General features: G+C 38.8%; 3 protein-coding genes across 9 annotated transcripts in view; all 3 read left to right on the forward strand.

Moving 5' to 3' along the window:
* LOC126624328 (G-type lectin S-receptor-like serine/threonine-protein kinase At1g61500) overlaps window positions 1-3,776 on the forward strand; it is a 64,234-nt gene extending 60,458 nt beyond the window's left edge. For all 4 annotated transcript variants that reach the window (XR_007624053.1, XR_007624056.1, XR_007624055.1 and 1 more), the window contains one exon: window positions 3,673-3,776. The gene's annotated coding sequence lies outside the window, so the exon portion shown is untranslated. The remainder of the gene's footprint in view (window positions 1-3,672) is intronic.
* LOC126624325 (G-type lectin S-receptor-like serine/threonine-protein kinase At1g61500) lies at window positions 262-3,776 on the forward strand. Of its 2 annotated transcripts, XM_050293389.1 has the most exons (7): window positions 264-1,689; window positions 1,789-1,896; window positions 2,055-2,251; window positions 2,364-2,574; window positions 2,736-2,973; window positions 3,073-3,223; window positions 3,330-3,776. In XM_050293389.1, exons 1-7 carry the CDS (start codon window positions 360-362, stop codon window positions 3,630-3,632), a joined length of 2,538 nt encoding a protein of 845 aa, XP_050149346.1. In that variant the 5' UTR covers window positions 264-359; the 3' UTR covers window positions 3,633-3,776. The 2 variants fall into 2 exon arrangements, with proteins under 2 accessions (XP_050149347.1, XP_050149346.1); XM_050293390.1 differs by lacking the exon at window positions 3,330-3,776 and having other exon boundaries at window positions 262-1,689; window positions 2,736-2,959; window positions 3,073-3,219.
* A 4,897-nt stretch (window positions 3,777-8,673) lies between these two features.
* The window catches only part of LOC126624322 (G-type lectin S-receptor-like serine/threonine-protein kinase At1g61550), a 31,974-nt gene continuing 23,900 nt past the window's right edge, over window positions 8,674-16,747 (forward strand). Inside the window, exons 1-8 of one of the 3 annotated variants that reach the window (XR_007624050.1) lie at window positions 8,674-9,042; window positions 9,156-10,519; window positions 10,606-10,716; window positions 10,841-11,016; window positions 11,142-11,352; window positions 11,490-11,727; window positions 11,831-11,981; window positions 12,069-12,450. Coding sequence is in view for 1 of the 3 variants with exons in the window: in XM_050293386.1 (XP_050149343.1) it covers window positions 9,032-9,042; window positions 9,156-10,519; window positions 10,606-10,716; window positions 10,841-11,016; window positions 11,142-11,352; window positions 11,490-11,727; window positions 11,831-11,981; window positions 12,069-12,374 (2,568 nt within the window). In the remaining 2 variants the exon portion in view is untranslated. Of the gene's footprint in view, window positions 9,043-9,155; window positions 10,520-10,605; window positions 10,717-10,840; window positions 11,017-11,141; window positions 11,353-11,489; window positions 11,728-11,830; window positions 11,982-12,068; window positions 12,552-16,747 lie in introns of those variants that run through there. The other 2 variants (XR_007624051.1, XM_050293386.1) reach the window with 2 other exon arrangements.

Raw genomic sequence — 16,747 nt, forward strand, 5'->3', positions numbered from 1 at the left:
ATTTTGGAATTGATCAAGTATGGTACAAACAAAAATAATAAGAATATAAAATGTTGACGTGGTTTAACTGTGATCACAAAATATAGTAACGCATTAGGAAGGAATGGGTTGGCAGGGCACACAATCCAAGTCCCCGGTTTTATATATAAAAGAAGATACGCGAAGATAGAGGACCACGTTTTCAGTCAACTGTCAAACATCTACAACGAACTATATCTGATGTTTCAAAGTTTTCGGCCTTTGACTTTGAGAGCAATGGTAGACTTTTCCTTATAACAAAATTGAAAAGTCATTTTCTTCCGGCGAAATTTACAGATACTCTTCACCTTTCTTTTTCTAGAAAATGTAGTAGAACTGAAATGGGGTTTGGAAAGGAAACCATTGGTAGTATTTTCGATTCCACCATGTTCGTCCTAATTTTGTTCACCTTGCTTCTGTCACAGCATCAGTGTGCTGAAGTTTATGAAATAACTCCGTCACAACCATTTTCACAGACACAAACCCTTGTCTCCCCCAGCCGCCTTTTCGAATTGGGGTTCTTCAGTCCTAATGGTTCGGTTAACAAGTACGTGGGGATATGGCACACGAACGTATCTCCGCGGAAAGTTGTATGGGTTGCCAACAGAGAAAACCCTCTTGCAGCTTCAGATACCTTGGCTAATTTGACAATTAGCAGCAATGGGAATCTGGAGCTTGTAGATGGGAAGCAGAATTCTCTTTGGTCAACGAATATTTCGGTGCCATCTAATGGTTCAGCTGCAGAACTTTTGGACAGCGGAAATCTTGTCGTAAAAGATGATGACGTCGGAGCTGATCCATTGTGGCAGAGTTTTGATAATCCTAGTGACACACTTCTACCAAATATGGTGCTGGAATTCGATAGTAAATCCGGAAAGCGCAGTTTAATGAAAGCCTGGAAAAGTGAGATTGATCCATCAGCTGGCTTGTTCTGGGCTGGACTTTCACGGGACGTTCCATCACAAGTGTTCATTTGGATTAATGAATCGAAACCCTACTGGAGAAGTGGGGCATGGGATAAATCAAGGTTCATCGGGGTACCGGATATGGATAATCAATATCTAAGTGGATTCACTCTAAATGATGATGTGAACCCGGGAACAAAAACTTTTTCTTACAGGTTTTTTGAAAATACGCTTTCATATCTTGGCATCTCTTCGGATGGAGTACTGAGTCTTAAGCTTTCGGACAATGGCAGCAACTGGTGGCTTAACTGGGAGGCACCGGTGAATCCATGCGACATTTATGGAACATGTGGTGTTTATGGTGTCTGCAAAGGTTCTGAATCTCCAAATCCAAATTGCGAGTGTTTGAAAGGGTTTGTACCAAAATCAAATGAGGAATGGAGCAACGGAAACAGGACTGGAGGGTGTGTGAGGACCACCGAATTGTTTTGTGATCAGAGTAACACAAGCAGGTCATTTGCTTCAGGAGGAAAAGAAGATGGCTTTCGGAAGATGGTGGGATTAAAGCTACCAGATTTTCATGAGCTTATCGAAAATCTGGAGGCTGACGAGTGCAAGATACGATGCCTAAATAATTGTTCTTGTCAGGCTTATGCGCAAGTTAATAATATAGGGTGTTTGGTCTGGTCCAGTGACCTTATTGATATACAAGAGTTTACATTTGGAGGGAACGATCTTTATATTCGCCTAGCACACGGAGAATTAGGTAAACAAATGAGAATTATTTCCTGCAGTATTATTAGAAGTATCTTTTATTTTCGGTCTCATTCTTTGCTCATTGCAATTCATAAATTCATTTTTTCAGATGAAGGACAGCCTGTAAAGCTAATTGCTAGCGTCACTGCTGTTGGTTTTATCAGTATCTTGAGTGCCATAGCTTTCGGTGTTCAGAGACTGCGCGGTAAAAAAACAGGTAAGAGAATAACATAGAGTGATAGCAGCTGATGCATTATTCAAATTAGTATACAACTTCCATGCATAACTTCATAAGAACATATTTACTGATTGATATCCATTACTTGATAACCTTGTTGTGATGAAGTTGTTGTGATTGTTATATTTTCGAAACAGGGAACACGAAAGAAAAAACAAAGTTAATGCAGTTGAATCATACAAGTGATAATTCAAGGGACAATCTTCAAGAATACATAAGAAAACATGATCCATCGGAGCTATTCATCTACGATTTTGACAGCATATTAAATGCCACAAACAATTTCAGCACCATGAACAAACTCGGGGAAGGAGGTTTCGGCCCTGTTTACAAGGTAACTATTTATTTATTTATTTCAATTCCAAAAGGAAAATATGGTGTTTTCAACACCGGCTAGAAGCCTAAAACTACAAGACACAGATATAAATCGAATGTTTAATTTCTAGGGTAAGCTACAAGAAGGAAAGGAAATAGCAGTAAAACGACTATCTAGTAGCTCGGGGCAAGGCATAGAGGAGTTCAAGAATGAGATGCTGTTGATCTCCAAACTCCAACACAAGAATCTTGTTAGGATCATGGGCTGCTGCGTCAAGGACGATGAAAAGTTACTGATTTATGAGTTCATGCCTAACAGAAGCTTGGATACTCTTCTATTCGGTTAGTTTCACTGCCACTTTTTATGTTTGGATGAAATTTCTCTTTGTTACATGTTGTTCTTTTGTTACCATAATTGGCAATTCTTTAGCTCTTTGTAATCCCCCACTACTTATGATTTTGTTACTAATATTGGTTGCACTTTTTATGGATATTTTTATTAGATCCAAAGCGCAGAGCAGAGCTTGATTGGGCTAGACGCTTCAATATTATTCAGGGAGTTGCTAGAGGGCTTCTTTATCTCCACCACGATTCCCGTTTGAAGGTAATCCATAGAGATTTGAAGGTTAGTAACATTCTCTTGGATGAGAATATGAACCCAAAAATTTCAGATTTTGGATTGGCACGAATCGTTGAAGCAACACAGAGTCTAGCAAATACTCACAAGGTTGTGGGAACACTGTAAGCACATTATTTTCCTATTATTGGCACTTTTATTAAGACCAGAAACAGAGAAGTCATTTTTTTTCAGTTATTAATACAAATGAATTGCTTGTGCAGTGGCTATATGTCTCCCGAATACGCCATGGGTGGGATATTTTCTGAAAAATCTGATGTCTATAGCTTTGGTGTCTTGCTATTGGAGATTATCGCCGGCAAAAAGAATACTAGCTTCTATTACAACGAAGAACAGCACGGATTTTTAGCTTATGTAAGCTAATCACTCAAAATCTTCACGTGGATTTGTGTTTTTTAAGATGCTAAATATAGCAGATTCTAACAATTGTAGGCAACATTCATAATATGAATTTTGTCAGGTTTGGCACTTATGGAATGAAGGCAGGGGACTGGACTTGCTGGATGAAGTATTGGCGGATTCATATTCGTCATCAGAAGTAACGAGATGCATGCATATCGGACTTCTCTGCGTACAGGACAAGTCTGAAGATAGGCCAATCATGCCGGACGTAGTTTTCACACTAAGTAGTGAGACGGATCTTCCACTACCTAAGCAGCCTATATTTTCTAATTTCCGAAACGCAGTCTATAATCCTCAACCTCAATATGACAATATTTTCTCTGCAAATGAAGAAACTATAACCATTATCGAAGGTCGGTAAGCAATGGATTTTGGTGATTGAACGTGTAAAGACAAGTAAGGTTACTGCACGTGTAAAATTTCTGCATCTTGTACACCGCAAATCTGCTATTTAATTAGTACAGTGGTAGACTGAGTTGAAAGATGATTGAAACATTTTAAGGAATTCTTCTTCTGAACCTTATATATTTTCCACTATAAATACGAACGGATCATGCATGTGGAAATCACACTTGCATGGCAATGGCAAGCATGATATGAATCGACAAAAAAAGAGATGACACTGCCCGCAATGCGGATTTCCTTCGACGTGTTTCTGTAACGATTTTGATCAAGGCCGATGCTTGTCTCGGCTAGTAAAATAAAATTGTCAAGATGTAAAATTTGAAACTACCAAAAAAAAAAAATTACGAACAAAAGCACTTTAATTCTTAGAAAACAACATTTAAACAGCAGTACAAACACATTGTAGCACCGGTAATGATCTACTTAATGTATCTTGTCCCGTTCACTGTTCATGAATTAGGCACCCCAACGATCATATTTAACCTATATGTGTATGTGTGTGTGTGTGTGTGTATGATATTTTCGATCCTGCAGGAGATCCAATTGCTCTCAGTTCGCCACGTGAGCGAGATGTTGGATACTGGAATTAACTTAAACGTTAAAAGGATGCTTGAACAGATATTTTCACAGTGCAATACTGCAAGTTTTCTTATTATTCTTATTCTGAAAAACAAAGCTTACAACTTAAATAGAAAAAGATAACCACCAGCACAACAAGTGCACATTTCCACGATGACCACTACAACAAGTGCAAAATTCTTTTTATTTTTTTATTCTATGTGGAATCACTTTTGCAGGTTTGTGGAATGCTTTGTGGAACCACTTTATTTTAAAATAAGTCTTAACACCCTCCCTTAAACTAATTTCTACAGAAAGTAGTTTAGGGTCTCTGCACCATCACATAATCACCTTCCTGATCAATGTCACAAACTGAACAGACTCCCAGCATGTTTCTCAGCTTCTCGAATGCAGGCTGCTTTAAAGGCTTAGTTAAGATATCTGCAACCTGCTCCCCGCTCTTGCAATATTCCAGTTCAATTTTTCCATCTCTGCATAGATCACGCAGAAAATGAAAACGAACATCAATGTGTTTACTTCTTGCATGCATGACTGGATTCCTTGATAGCTTGATAGTTGATATGTTGTCACAGTAGATGGTCGTTGGTCCCTTTTGAACATTACCAAGCACTTCAAACATTTTTCTAAGCCACATAGCTTGACAGGAGCTCGCAGCTGCTGCTACAAACTCAGCTTCGGTTGAGGAAAGTGTCACAATCTGTTGCTTTTTTGAGGACCACGATACTGCACCAGAGTTGAGCAGAAACGTGTGCCCAGAAGTGCTCTTACGATCATCTATATCACCTGCATAATCACTATCTGTGTACCCAACAAAACCAGAACCATTTTTCCTTTTATAAAACACACCATAATCAGTTGTTCCCTTTACATACCTCAGAATTCTCTTTGCTGCATTTAGATGCATTTCAGTTGGTTTTTCCATATATCTGCTCACTAGACTTACTGCATACATGATGTCAGGCCTTGTAGAGGTTAAGTACATGAGACTGCCAATGATTTGTTTATAGAAAGTACTATCAACCTCCTTCCCACCTTTGTCTTTGCATAGCTTTAAGCCGAGTTCAACTGGAGTTCCAAATGGCTTGCAATCATCCATCTGAAACCTTTTAAGAATGTCCTGCGCATATTTTTTCTGGTAGATGAAATTACCAGCAGTAGTTTGAATGACTTCCAATCCAAGAAAATAATGCATTAATCCCAGATCAGTCATTTCAAACTCTGTCATCATAGACTTCTTAAATTCATCAAACATTTTAGCATCATTTCCAGTGAATATCAAGTCATCAACATACAAGCATACCATGAGTATTTTACCTTCTTCCTTAGTCTTGACATAAAGAGTGTGCTCAAAGGGACATTTGTGAAATCCAAGCTTTGCAAAGTGAGCATCTATACGACTGTACCAAGCTCGAGGTGCTTGTTTCAGACCATAGAGTGCTTTCTTTAGTTTGAACACCTTTTCTTCTTCTCCTTTTCTCTCATAACCAGGTGGTTGATCAACGTACACCTCTTCTTGTATGTTGCCATGCAAGAATGCTGACTTCACGTCTAACTGAAAAATTAACCAGGAATTTTGGGCTGCAAGAGAGATCACCAACCTGATCGTGTCATGCCTTGCAACTGGGGCAAACACTTCTTTGTAATCGACACCATATTTTTGCTTGTACCCTTTTGCTACCAAACGAGCCTTGTGCTTGTCCACTTCACCTTTTTCATTCAACTTTGTTCTAAACACCCACTTTACACCAATGGTTTTCTTTCCATTTGGAAGATCAGTTAATTCCCAGGTTTGATTCTTCTCAATGGACTTGATTTCATTGTCCATTGCTTCCCTCCATTTTTCTTCTTTAACAGCCTCATTATACATGATTGGATCACTGTCTACAAATAATGCAAAGTGAGCATTTTCATCATCAGAACTTGAATAACTTACATCGTAATCCATCATCCATGCTGGTCTCTTCCTTATGTTCTCATTTCTCAAATTGTATCTTCCTTCTTCAAATTGTTGAGATGATTGAACTTCAGGTTGAGGTGGCTGCTGGGATTGAGTTTCAGGAGCTGCTATATCTTCTTTGTCTGAATCATCGACTGGAATTTGTAGTTGAACCAATCTATTCTCAGACCAATTCCATATGGCGTCTTCATCAAATATTACATCCCTGCTCACCACTATCTTCTTTGTTACTGGATTGTACAATTTATAAGCTTTTGTGAATTCACTTACACCAAGGAAAATACACTTTTCACTTTTGTCATCCAGCTTCTTTCTTTTCTCATCTGGAATGTGTGCATATGCTATGCACCCAAACACTTTAAAGTGATCCACTGAGGGTTTCCGTCCACTCCAAGCTTCTTGAGGAGTCATATTCTTAACAGAAAATGTGGGACTTCTGTTTAAGATATGGACTGACCATAGCACAGCTTCAGGCCAAAACTTTTTGGGAATGCTTCCTTTGACTAGCAGACTTCGAACCATGTTGAGAATGGTCCGATTCTTCCTTTCACTTACACCATTTTGTTGTGGTGTATAGGCAGTGGTCAGCTGTCTCTTGATGCCTTTTTTATTGCAAAATGCATCAAACTCCTTTGAACAGTACTCTCCCCCACGATCAGTTCTTAGTATTTTAATCTTCTTGTCTGACTCATTTTCAACTAAAGCTTTGAAGCTTTTGAATGCTTCAAATGCTTCTGATTTTTCCTGCAAGAAATATACCCATGTCTTTCTACTAAAAACATCAATAAATGAGATGAAATATTTCTTGTTACCATTGGAGACGGGATTGATTGGTCCACATAGATCAAAGTGAACCATCTCCAGGACTGATTTAGCCCTTGCTGCCTTGCCACTTGGAAAAGAGTCTCTTTGATGCTTCCCAGTGATGCATTCTTCACACACCTTTGATGGAGGAGTTATCTCAGGTAAGCCAGTGACCATCCCTTTCTGGTGAAGTGTTCTTAAGCCATTAAAATTCAAATGGCCATATCTGTAGTGCCATCTCCATGGGTCATTTTCTTTGGCAAGCAGGCAAGCTTGCACATTCTTGATCTTTAAAGGAAACAATCTGTTGGAGGACATTTTTATAACAACAATTGAGCCTCTTTTGGATCGTACACTTCACACTCTCCTTCATAGATTGTAATCCTGTAACCTTTATCTTGTAATTGACCAGCACTCAGCAAATTTGTCTTCAAATCAGGAATATAAAAAACATTTGAAATAGTTTCAATAAAATCATTTTTAGTTCTGATTTGAATATCTCCCTTACCCATCACTTTCACTGTTGATTTGTCACCAAAACTTACCACCGTGTGAAAGCTTTCATCCAAATTAATAAAGGAAGACTTACATCCACTCATGTGATTGCTGCAACCCGTGTCCACATACCATGTCTCCTTGTCAGTTTCTGTAAGTGTATGAAAAGTCATCAACAGTGTCTCTTCCTCCTTTTTCTCCACAAAATTTGACTTTTCTCCTTTTTCTTTTGGCAATTTCGTGTAGCACTCATTCTTGTAGTGCCCAAAATTTCCACACCTATAGCACTCCACTTTTGACTTATCAAAATGGTAGGCTCCTTTTTCTTCAAAGTCATTATTTCTTTTGAAAACATGAGGTGACTTGCTGTCATCTCTATGTCCAAACCGTCCACCACCGCGATGACCTCGAACACTTCTTCCTCTACTTTGTCCACCTCTTCCTCGACTTCTTCCTCCTCGAAAACTTGAGGGCTCAGAAGAAGTGGAAGCTTTCAGTGCTGTTTATTCTTCACTGGCAGTGGTGCGGTTAAGTCTTTGTTCATGCACTAACAAAGAGCTTTGCAGTTCATCAACTCGTAACTCAGAAACATTCTTTGCCTCCTCAATTGAGCAGACAATGTAGTCAAATTTTGGAGTCAATGATCTCATAATTTTCTCCACAACTTTGACTTCTTCCATGGTGCTACCATTGGATCTCATCTTGCTTGCTATTCCCAGGGTTCTAGCAAAGAAATTAGTAACGGACTCACTTGATTTCATTTGTAGAGTTTCAAAATCCCTTGTTAGAGTTTGAAGCACTGCACGCTTCACCCTCTCTGACCCTTCATATTTCTTTTTCATAGAATCCCATATTTGTTTGGAGGTCTCCTTCTCGAGTATAGTCTCCAAGATAGATCGATCAAGTGCCTGGAAAAGGTAGTTTTTCACCTTCAAGTCCTTCAGCTTCTGTTCAGCAACCCTCCTTTGTTGTTGTTCATTCAACACAACTCCCTCTGCTGGGGCGTCAATCCCTGATTCCACAAGATTCCAGTACTCCTTTGACCTGAGGAAATTCTCCATCAGCATGCTCCAATGGTCATAGTGACCATCAAACCGTGGAATAGCTGGTTGAACAAAACTCTCAGTGGCTTTGTCAGTTGCCATCGTTTCTTGCTGCTGCAAGTCACAATCTCTTCTCCTTTTTTTTTTAAAGCCCAGAAGGGCTCTGATACCAGATGTTGGATACTGGAATTAACTTAAACGTTAAAAGGATGCTTGAACAGATATTTTCACAGTGCAATACTGCAAGTTTTCTTATTGTTCTTATTCTGAAAAACAAAGCTTACAACTTAAATAGAAAAAGATAACCACTAGCACAACAAGTGCACATTTCCACGATGACCACTACAACAAGTGCAAAATTCTTTTTATTTTTTTATTCTATGTGGAATCACTTTTGCAGGTTTGTGGAATGCTTTGTGGAACCACTTTATTTTAAAATAAGTCTTAACACGAGAAACTAGAGGTAGCATTCTCATAATGAACGTTAGGTGTGTCCAGAAGGAGCCAAAATCTATATCAAAGTCTTCTGCATGACTTTGACTGCATTAATTGAATTTTAGCCCAAAACAGTATTTCAATGTTTGATCGTATTGCTTTTCAGGGAATTTTTAATCATTCAGATGCAAATTAGAACCGAAAGTAGTGTTAGTGCGATGAATTCCTCCATGTTCTTCCTATTCTTCTTCAGCTTGCTTCTTCTGTCACGGCACCATTGTGCCGAAGTTTACGAGATAAGTCCTGCACAACCATTATCAGAGGGACAAACTCTTGTCTCCCCCCGCCATGTTTTCGAATTGGGATTCTTCAGTCCTAATAATAATTCCGGTAATAAGAAGTATGTGGGGATATGGCACAAGAGTATTTTTCCTCGAAAAGTTGTATGGGTGGCCAACAGAGAAAAGCCGATTGCAGCTTCAGACACCTTGGCTAGTTTGAGAATAAGCAGCATGGGGAATCTGGAGCTTGTAGATGGAAAACAGAATCCTCTTTGGTCAACGAATATTTCGGTGCTATCTAATGGTTCAGCTGCATCTCTTTTAGACACCGGAAACTTTGTCGTAAAAGATGATGATGTCGGAGCTGAACCGTTGTGGCAGAGTTTTGATTATCCTAGTGACACACTTCTACCAAGTATGCTGCTGGGGTTCAATAGCAAATCTGGAGAGACGAATTTCCTGACTTCCTGGAAAAGTGAGAGTGATCCATCGACGGGGATGTTCATGGTTGGATTGACACCACAGGTGCCATCACAGATTGTAATTTGGATTAATGGATCAACTCCCTACTGGAGAACCGGGCCATGGGATAAATCAAAGTTCATCGGGCTACCAGGTACAAATGATGCATATACAAGTGGATTCAGATTAGATGATAATGCAGAGGAAGGAACAAAGTATTATTCTTATAGTTCTTATAATTACGGGGACGTTTTGGCGTACTCAGACATCTCTTCAGACGGTACACTTAAGTTTATGAATTCGGAACGTGGAGAGTACTGGATTCTTGACTTTTTAGCACAAAATAATTCATGTGATAAGTATGCAGCATGCGGACCTTTCGGGGTTTGCAAACGTTCTGAATCTCCAACAACTCCAATATGCAAGTGTTTGAAAGGGTTTGTACCAAAGTCACACGAGGAATGGAGCAAAGGAAACAGGACAGGAGGGTGTGTGAGGCAAACCGAATTGTTTTGTGAGACTAATACAAGTCAGTCAGTCGCTTCGAGAAGAAATGAAGACGGGTTTTTGAAGATGACGCAGTTAAAAGTACCAGATTTTCATGAATATATCAAGTTTTCAGATGCACAGAAGTGCAGGACACAGTGCCTAAAAAATTGTTCTTGCCTGGCTTATGCACATGTTGATAACATAGGATGTTTGGTCTGGTCCAAAGGCCTTCTTGATATACAGGAATTTGTCTATGGTGGAGAAGATCTTTTTATTCGCCTGGACCGCTCAGAACTCGGTAAATAATAACATTGCTTGTACATCTCCAATTAGCTAGCTATATGTTTTACACAACTTTTCTGTTACAAATACAATTTTTTTCAGGTGAAGGAAAGCCAATAAAGTTAATTGCCAGCCTCGCAGCAATTTGTTTGATTGGCATCTTGGGTGCCCTAGGGTTCGGTTTCCACAGGTTGCAAGCTAATAATAAAAAGGGTAAGAGAAAGAGATGAATGTGATTGATATGAGCAAACTAGCAAAAAAATGCTTGGTTTGATTTGAATTATTTGTTAGTCCGCTGATCTGACTCGGTTTTTGATTCTTATGTTTTCCATATCAGGAAACGCCAGATTAACTGATACAATTGAGAACGGAAGAGACACTCTTCAAGAATACATTGGAAAGCATGATCCATCAGAGCTGGTCATCTATAATTTCGATAGCATATTAATCGCAACGAACAATTTCAGTATCACAAACAAACTCGGGGAAGGAGGATTTGGCCCTGTTTACAAGGTGATTGAGCATTCATTTTTGTCTCTATCTATACTATATCATCACAACAGCTACAAACCTACAAGTATACAACTGCAAGATACAGATATGAATCTAATGATTAATCTTTCGCCGGCCTAGTGTAGGGTAAGCTGCAAGAAGGGAATGAAATAGCGGTAAAAAGACTATCTAGTAGGTCAGGGCAGGGCATGGAAGAGTTCAAGAATGAAGTGATGTTGATCTCCAAACTCCAACATAAAAATCTTGTTAGGATCTTAGGTTGCTGCGTTAAAGATGACGAGAAGTTACTGATTTATGAGTTCATGCCAAACAGAAGCTTGGATACTCTTCTATTCGGTTAGTTTCTTTCACTGGCACTCTTTATGCCTTGCTACAATTTCTTTTCGTTAGCCGTCGCGTTCTTTAACTAAGGTGTTGGTAATCTCTGTTCTATTTGTTTTAAATTTTACATTTTTAATGGGTGTCGTGATTAGATCCAACACAGAGAGCAGTGCTTGATTGGGGTAGACGCTTCAATATTATTCAGGGTGTCGCTAGAGGGCTTCTTTATCTCCATCGTGATTCCTGTTTGAAAATAATACATAGAGATTTGAAAGTCAGTAACATTCTCTTGGATGACAAAATGAACCCAAAGATATCAGATTTTGGGTTGTCACGAATCGTTGAAGCGACACAAAGTCCAGCAAATACTCACAAGGTTGTGGGAACACTGTAAGCATTATTTCTTTTCCTCTTCTTGGAAGAACATTTTTTTAAGACAGTACACAAAGAAGCAATATTATAGCTAAATACTAATTAATAAATTGTTTGTCAGTGGTTATATGTCTCCGGAGTATGCCATGGGCGGAATGTTTTCTGAAAAATCTGATGTCTATAGCTTCGGCGTCTTGCTATTGGAGATTATTAGGGGCAGGAAGAGTACCAGCTTCTATCACAACGAAGAACAGCTAGGCTTCCTATCTTATGTAAGCTCACATTCTAAAGCTGATAAATTTTGAAGTTATGAGCAGATCAGTTTAGAAATTGTAGCCAATATATATGAATTTTGTCAGGCATGGCACTTATGGAATGAAGGCAGGGGATTGGAATTTGTTGATGAAGTGTTGGCCGATTCTTTTTCCTCATCAGAAGCAACGAGATGCATGCATATCGGGCTTCTTTGTGTGCAGGACAAGGCTGCAGATAGGCCTAACATGCTGGATGTAGTTTTCGCGCTAAGTAATGAGAAGGATCTTCCACCACCTAAGCAGCCTATATTTACAAATTTCGAAAACTCATCAGTCTATGATCCTCACCCACATCACAACAACATTTTCTCTGTGGATAACGCTACCATAACAATGATTGCCGGACGATAAGCAATCCCATACCGTCGCATCACAATGCGACGAATTTCGACCATTATTTTGAAAAGTTCTTACGCCTACAAGTTAAGTTAGGGCTAGTTTGATATTGTTGTGCTTTAAAAAAAAAATACTTGTGTTGTACTCTGAAAATAAACAGCCATGAAATAAAGCAGTAATGTGTTTGATAAACTATAGTTGTAAATATACTTTTGGCAAAAAAAAGCAATGTTACAATGTTTAGTAAATATTTATGTAAAACAACTCTAACTGTGTAAAATGACCAAAAATGACATAGTACCACATATGCTATTAATTTAATTGTTTGACAAACAATGGTCAATTATTAAATATACTTTGTTGTTTGTAAAATATTTATATCTTAATTTAAATCTATTCTAAATTATAATTAGTACACAAAATACTTTAAAATATTAAAATCTTTTAAACTAAATAGTAAGAATGGCACGCCCCGACCCTGATATTCCCCGAATACCAGGATAGACATGTGTTGGCCGACACCCGAGGGTGACGAAAGCCATTAATTGATACAAAAGCTAAGAATAAGAAGTAAATAAGGGTTATGAATTTAAAATACCATGAATTAATAATTTAGGAACGTGTTCAAAACATACAACTAAACCTAATCACTAAAAAGAATTGAGATAAAATTGAATGAATAAAGAAGTGGCTCCTACATCGAGAGGACTCAAATATGCTGCTGCGGAAGTGTCTTGATGCTGGGATTATGTGCCTTGATTCTAAGTCCTGAATGGGGGCGCAAAACAAATGTGAGTGGACCAAGTTTATATATATAATAATGATAAAACAGTTATCAATGTATTAACCCCCACAGTTTATATATAATGAAAACTACTAGCATAATAAGTGATGGATTTAATAAAAATCCTAGCATGCCAAAATATCTCAAAAGTCACATCGCAGAAACGCATCGCGGAAATCAAAATGGTAAACGCATCATAAATCATCTCGTAAACGCGGTGTGCTACTAGAAAGATCACTGAATAAATATAACTCCCGGCTCAATGCCTGCACCTAAGTCTCTGTGCCCGTAGTCAGAGATAACTCCCTCCCGACCCAGTGCCTGTCACCGTGTCCCTCAGCCTTTTGCTAGGGATTATTTCTCCCGGCCTAATTGCCAACACCAGATCCTCGCCCCAGGCGGCATAGTGTCTACTAGGTACGCACAAATAGTTACGTCTCTCATAAATAACCACTTCATAGTATAAAGTCATCCATCGTCTATACTATAAAGAGGGGTTTCGAAAACATGTTCTAGCATCCTATCGTCATCAATCGGATAGTCTACCAGTTCATGATTTTTATAGAAATAAGATATATAAAATATAGCTCAAACTAGGCTAACAATTTATTTCCTCACCAAAACACAAGACGAAATCAATAAATTCAGTAAACAGGATTGATATAAATCAATTCACAAAATTCGTAGGCATGCTAATTATTTATGCAATTACTATAAAATCATGTAATTTTAGAAAGGGTCCACTCACAGTACTTTGTTGCCAAAAGCTGCGCCACTAGCGAAGACAGAAACGTCACAATAATTGCCCCTAAGCACATAAAGAGTCCAAATTATAAAACTATATAATAACAATTGTATTTGGGAAAACGAACATTGGAAACGGATTCAGAACGTCAAATTACCCTAAGAAGGGTCCCAGACGAAAACCCGAAAAAGTCAACCCTAAAGTCAACGTTGACCCGGGGTCAATGGTCAAATTAGGTCTAACAGGTTTTAGGCTTGAATCTGGATTAGGGTTTAGGTTAAATAGGATTAAGATATATTGGGTTTTGGGTTTTCTAAGGTTTTTGGGTTAAAAGGGTTTAGGGTGAAGAAATATGGTTTAGGCTTAACCCCAAACACACACACACACACACACCACAAACAAACACACACACACACGGGCTGCACATGCAGTGCACAGCCCACACAACACACACACACATAGGCCGGCCCTAAGGCCTTATTAAAGGGCTAGGCTTAGAGCCCCTTAACCAAAAACCGGCCCAAGGCCTTTGGGTTTTTAAAAACAAATAAACAAAAACAAAAAGGATGCGGGCTAGGGTTTTTGGGCTAAGATATAACGGGCTTAAGGCCCGTGGGGTTTTTTAAAGGGCCTGAGAGGTCTGGTTTTGCTGAAGAAGAAGGCCGGAGATTCGACTGGAAAACCACCCAACTTTAAACGGCTATAACTTTGTCACTACTCAACGAAATCGAGCGAGACAAAAATGAAAGTTGTAACCCTTGAAGAGACGAAGAGAATGATACCTCACACGACGTCTAACTCGCCATGGTTTGGCCGGAAAATACCTCGAAAGCCACTGAGGTCGCCGGAAACTGGGTAAGATTCAAATGAGTATAACTTCTTCAATACTCAACGAAATTGAGTGAAACAAAAATGAAAGTTGTAGTTCTCGATGAGACGAAGAGATTGATACCTTACACGCCGGCCAACGAGCCGTGGTTTGGCCGGAAATGGCCTTTAAAGGGGCGGTGCTCGCCGGAGGTTCCTTTTCTCTACTTTCACCAATCTCGTTGCGATGGAAGAGAGACTAGAGTAATGCTTGATGATGATGATGTTCTCGAGTAGAGTAGCTGCAGGTGGTTATGGTGGTGGGTGTTCACGATGATAGGGAGGGAGAGAGAGATGAGAGAGGTATACGGGAAAGGGAAGAAGAAGAGGAAGAAAGAGAACTGGGATAGGAGAGAGGGAGACCAGGAAACATAAAAATAAAACAAGGTGGGCCCCACGGGCTCACCAGTTAAGGCTTTAAAACAATTTTTAAATAAAATGGGGTTGGGGTGTTTCAAAGAATGATCAAAAGATCTTCAATACTAGTTACTTTAGTCTAAAGTAGGAGGGGGAATTAGTGATAACACCTTAGACCTTGGAGGGAGTGAATGGTCAATGATCATACAAAAACGAACACCTTGCTTTCCAAATATGCCAGCACATAAAAGCAACATATGAGAGTAAATACATTTGATCTCCACCCGAACCAATAGATAAATTTGATAATGAAAACAACCACTCCACCCAATTTGAGACTTCATAGGAGCTTACTTTAAAGTTGTTTGCAGGAATTTGAAGCCCTCGGTGCCTAAGACCGTAGCTCATCAGTCTTCCCATTGGCGCCCTCCTTCTGCGCCATACTTCAAAATTAATGTAAATGCTAGTTAGTCAGCTCTATCGAGATCTGGTTATGTGGGGAATGTTATTCGGGATACTGATGCTGAGGGTTCATTCATCGCTACAATTAGGCATGCCATTCATGCTTCGTCTGTAGGTGCTGCTGAAGCTCTGGCAATCTTGAAAGGCTGTGAGTTTGGTCTAGTAAGGGGGCTTACAAAGGTGGTTGTTGAATCTGACTCCTATAACTCCATTAGCTATCTTTTGGGTTCGATTGAGAATGGTATACGGGAGGCTTACCCTTCATTAGTTAATGTTAAACGGTTAGGGGAGTCTTTTTATGACTTTCGCTGGTCTTGGATCCCAAGATCAGCCAATATGGCAGCGAACTTGTTGGCGTTGTGATGGTGTGCGGAGATGTGTGATCATCATTGGGTCAATAGACCTCATATTCGTTAGTTTTTGTGCTTCAAAGTGATGGTCTACCCTATCCCCCGTGATGGGTTCGGGACAGTAGAGGGGGCGACAACATAGTGTGTCTATGTTGTCCTCCTTGTAACTCCCTCTACTGTCCTTCTTTGTTTTTTGATTTTGTGTTTGCTTGCCTCGTGGTAGACTCTCCTTGTTTGTTTGGCTTCTTAGCCCGGGTTTTGTATTTCCCGTTTATCAAAAAAAAAAAAGAGTAAGAAAGGGAACGACATTGTGCAATTTTGCCTCAATTTCATTTTATTAACGAGTTTGCCATCGGGGCTGATTTCAATGGCTCAATTTCATTGAAATCAGTAATGAAATAAAACAGTAATGTGTTTGGTAAACTATAGTTGTAAAAGTACTTTTGGCAAAAAAAAAAAGCAATGTTACAATGTTTGTAAATCTAAATTTTTATGTAAAACAGCTATAACTGCGTAAAATGACCAAAAATGACATGGTACTACATGTACTATTAATTTAATTGCTTGACAAACAATGGTCAATTATTAACTATACTTTGTTGTTTGTAAAATATTTATATCTTAATTTAAATCTATTATAAATTATAGTTAGTACACAAATTACTTTAAAATGTTAAAATCTTTTAAACTGAATAGTAAAAAGAGAATTGTTATTAGCACTCAAAAAATCTTATTTGGCATTCCAAACTTTCTATAATTAGAAAACAAAATGCATTTGTGAGGAGTGTAGAGATTTTTGAAGTGCTAATAACAATTTCCTAGC

This window comes from Malus sylvestris, chromosome 5, assembly GCF_916048215.2.
Source record: "Malus sylvestris chromosome 5, drMalSylv7.2, whole genome shotgun sequence".
NCBI lineage: Eukaryota > Viridiplantae > Streptophyta > Magnoliopsida > Rosales > Rosaceae > Malus > Malus sylvestris.

Excerpts from the sequence above, each read along its gene's own strand:
- LOC126624325 (XM_050293389.1), top strand. The coding sequence starts at position 360 with ATGGGGTTTGGAAAGGAAACCATTGGTAGTATTTTCGATTCCACCATG. Across the intron at positions 2,252-2,363 it reads GTTTCGGCCCTGTTTACAAG|GGTAAGCTACAAGAAGGAAA; the intron begins GTAACTATTTAT and ends TTTAATTTCTAG. Across the intron at positions 2,974-3,072 it reads CACAAGGTTGTGGGAACACT|TGGCTATATGTCTCCCGAAT; the intron begins GTAAGCACATTA and ends TTGCTTGTGCAG.